Consider the following 3999-nt stretch of genomic DNA (forward strand, 5'->3'; position numbering starts at 1 on the left):
ACCCCACACTGGACATTTCTTTTAAGACTATCGTTTCGCTTTTCCATTGTCCAAGGCCTTGAATGGAGGACAGGCAGCGCTGTAAATTCCCTCTGCATGTGACTATGTACATGGCCAAAGTTGTTTTCATAATGTATCACAATGTGAGATGTCAAATAAATACTCACTCACTCAAACATGGCGAGAGTGCACTCTGGTGGACAGGAACCCAACCTGCAGTCCTAATTCAGAACATTCTTGCTTGGTCTGCAATGGTATACACGTGTCAAAATTGGAAACTAATCAGTCCTGTTTTTGTTAAACATTTTATTCAAAAAAAGAAACGTTATCTGCTTCATACCATCCGGATCAATGCCTCCATAAGGAGTCATTTGTTGCATTGACATTACTATGTGTGGCTACTGTTGTGGTTCAACACAGCAAGACATATCTTGATAAAAAGGACAGACAAGAAAAAAATATAGTCCAATTAGAGGCCAGAGATTAAACAGAGTGAAACTTTAACCCCTTAATTATCTGAACTTGAACATAATTCAAATAGAAATAAAAAGAACACCTAGGAAAGGCATCAACTAGATTCAGCCGCGGGTCGATTTATTTTCTTGGAACGGGTGTTCAAGGGGCCAGAACATAATTACAAATCATTTGTAGACTGCAAATTGACCCCAAGAAGCCCAGATATATTTGACTAAAACAATCATTTCAAGCCTTGCTTACATTTGTATATGATCACATATCTCTCTTTGAAACAGATATCCAAAATTAAAAATCACTTGTAGCAGGCTTGCTGGTGTTTTTACAGTCTTATGTCCGAACAATTAAAAATGTTTTTGGCCCGCGGGCAAATAAAATCACCCGCAGTCCAAATTCATCCCACCAGTTGGGGGACCCCGACATGAATAATTATTACACACGTACTGGATGCAAAATATACATCATGATGATAAAAACATTTTATATTTTAAATATCATCAGACCATATCCATCAATGGTAGGAAACTGGGATTGTTGAACAGATTCAAAACAATGCTTTAGCATTCATAGGTGGTATATTCCAACTTTAGGTGCGAAAGAGGCATGTGTAGCAGAGTCTAGAGAAAACCAGACATTGTATGCGTGTCATCTCTCAATAGGGGACATTCAGCTATGACACTGTCTGCACTACAATGTTACCTGCATTGTAAAGGAGGGAGAAGAAATGATTGTGCGAGGTGTTTAAAAGGAGAAAGAACAGATCGTCTATCTATTCTAACACAGTCGTTCTTTGTGCCCTCACACATGGAAGCCCCAATAGAGTGTGTGATCCAGATGGTGCAAAGCACAAAAGCAAAATACATACAAAATTCAAAATGAGAAAAAAAATATAGCAAGTCTAATCATTCCAAAGTCCACCGGTCTGTTCCTGATACACTTCAATGACATCCTCATCTTCCATTCCAAGCTGGGGAGGGAGAGAAAGTCAGACAAAGATGCAGGGGAAAGTTTATCTGCAAGCATGTTCAAGGTTCACAGAAAGCAAATTGAAATGTCACCTCAAAAAAATGTAATAAATTAGAAAATGATTATTTTAAGAAACAGTGGTGGTTGTATAACCTGGGTGCCAGTCTGTTCATGTTTAGAATTCCCATTCCATAAGGGTTTGGCAAGAGAAACAGCCTGGCACCCAGGCTAGTGGTTGTATGGATGATACAAGGGAAGAGGGATGGGTTGGGTACCTCTTTGGGGGTTTGGTTGTCTGAGATTCTCTGTCCTTCAAAAAGAAACCTTAGGGTGTTCATTGGTACACCCTGCAGGAAGGAATCACACATGGTTGCATCAGATACTGGGAACATGATGATATTCATTCTGAAGTTCTGACCCGCATTGTCAAAATGAGATGGGACAATCGTTTGGCTTCATAACTATACCACTCTACCTGTCTTTGACTGTACGATTCCTTTAGCTTCTTTAGATGTGTTGTCATCTTCACTTTGAAGTGAATTTCGCTGTTGTCCTGAAAGTAAAGATAGAATTCAGCCTTTTTTTCTGCCTAACTGGTGAACACAACTCCCAGTCTTGTGTGTCAGGCTTCTAGGGGCACTTTCCCCAGACACTATCAGGGGTGGGCAATTCCAGTCTTCGAGGACCTGATTGGTGTCACAGTTTTGCCCCAGCCAACACACCTGACTCCAATCACCTAATCATGATCTTCAGTTTAGAATGCAATTTGATTAATCAGCTGTGTTGGCTTTGGATGGAGAAAAGGTGTGACACCAATCAGGCTCTCGAGGACTGGATTTGCCCACTCCTTCACTAGATCCTAGTACACTAGTCCCAGACTAAATAGCAAGATCAATGTAGAATTCCCATTTTAAAATGCTTTTAAGTCCAGGATATGGCCTTATCTCAATTGGTTTTACTCAACTCCTGCATCCTCTCCTCCGTCCTCCTTTTGAAAAAGGTCAAAGGTAATCGAGGAGAGGCGGCGAGGAGATGGAAAGTGGACGAAAATGCACTTGTATGAAATGAGACTTCTCCAATGGTGTGTCATCAGGCAAATTACATTTACAGCGCGGAATCCCAAAATAAATGTATAAAGTCATAAAAACAATTTTTTTTAGCTAGTTGTGAAATACCTTTTATAGATAAGGATAAGTAGCATATGGTTTAGCTAGTTGTGTAATACCTTTTATAGATATAAGGATAAGTAGCATATGGTTTTTAAATGTTCGCATGATTTTCTCCATTGAGAAAACAATAGCTGATTCAAAGGGGGTGTGGCAGATTTCAAAACTCGTCCTCGAAGGACTCAGGTAGGATACACTTGCCACAGAAAGAACAATGAGCTAATTATAAAAAATCTTTGCTTGCGCTTACTTGACAAAAGGAGGCTATCGAGGAAGGGAGGACTAACAACTAACAAATTGACACTCTCCTAAACCACATCAGTTTCCGAGGAGAGAGGGCGGAGGAGAGAGGAAGTACAGAATTTTGCCCAAATGAGAAAAGGCCTATGGCTCCCCCAGTGTCCTTTCATATTAAACACATATAGCAAAGGAATAGAGGCAAGGAAGAGAACTCTCCTGTCTGAGATGCATCCACACTTCTCCATATTCTCTTACCTGACCAATCACCTTCAGTTTAATGTACTCCCCATCCTTCTTCTCACTTCCATCTCCACTTGAGGGTTTTGTCTCCTGGAATATACATAAATGAACAACTTTAGACTCCTGTAAGAAAAGTATCCCATTGACATGTACATACAACATTACATCAGCAGCCAGCCTACTCCACTGCACTGTCAACATGTCATGAATCCCTCCATGGTTGCCAAATAGAATAAGTTGTATTACATTTTTTTTCTTCCTTTATTTAACTAGGCAAGTCAGTTAAGAACAAATTCTTATTTACAATGACGGCCTACCAGGGAACAGTGGGTAAACTGCCTTGTTCAGGAGCAGAACGACAGAGTTTTACCTTGTCCGCTAGCTAGATAGCTTGTGTTAGCAAACAATACAGTTCTTGGCCCACATAGCGGCTAACGTAGCTAGCAAGCATTACTCAACCATTATTGTCTCTTCAACCAATTCAGACACGCAAGACGTTAGTTAAACCGTGCCCCTACCGTGTCTGACATGGTATTGCTCTTCTGAGTTTATTTTATTCCACAAAACGTTTAGTTAAAAATGTAAACACTGCCTCGGGATTCTTGCTGTTTTGAGAAGCAGGTACCATTAATAAACTGACCCGGAAAGTGAATAGTCTTCTTTGTCTGTGGTTTTTATATGGCGGTTGGGAACCAACTTTAAGGTGCTTTACCGCCCCCAGCTGGACTGGAGTGTGGACCAAAGACAGGGAAGTGCTCAATTCTACCAATTATTCTCGTCTCCTTAATTTTAAGGAAACTAAGTACATAATTAAACACTACACCTCTGAAGATTTTCTTAGCAGTTCACTTAAGCTTGGCTCTTCAACACCATTACTCCTTAAATATAATTACTCCCCTTTCCCTCCCATATT

The 3999-nt window shown here is 40.3% G+C and overlaps 1 protein-coding gene across 1 annotated transcript; it reads right to left on the reverse strand.

The window, feature by feature from the left end:
* Nucleotides 1–286: 286 nt before the first annotated feature.
* Nucleotides 287–3755, reverse strand: LOC106574244 (small ubiquitin-related modifier 1). Its single transcript, XM_014149974.3, has 5 exons — nt 3605–3755; nt 3102–3176; nt 1916–1993; nt 1716–1787; nt 287–1441 (listed from the first exon to the last, which is right to left on the reverse strand). The coding sequence occupies exons 1-5, from the start codon at nt 3614–3616 to the stop codon at nt 1373–1375; spliced, it is 306 nt and encodes a 101-aa protein (XP_014005449.1). The 5' UTR covers nt 3617–3755; the 3' UTR covers nt 287–1372.
* Between the last annotated feature and the right edge of the window lie 244 nt (nt 3756–3999).

This window comes from Salmo salar, chromosome 16 (genome assembly GCF_965601325.2).
Source record: "Salmo salar chromosome 16, fSalSal1, whole genome shotgun sequence".
NCBI classification, from domain to species: Eukaryota; Metazoa; Chordata; class Actinopteri; order Salmoniformes; family Salmonidae; genus Salmo; species Salmo salar.

Bases quoted from the DNA above. Each gene is read 5' to 3' on its own strand.
- LOC106574244 (XM_014149974.3), bottom strand. The intron at 1,994-3,101 runs GTAAGAGAATAT...CTTTACTTTCAG, and splicing joins AACTGAAGGTGATTGGTCAG to GACAACAGCGAAATTCACTT. The intron at 1,788-1,915 runs GTAGAGTGGTAT...TCCTTCCTGCAG, and splicing joins AATCGTACAGTCAAAGACAG to GGTGTACCAATGAACACCCT.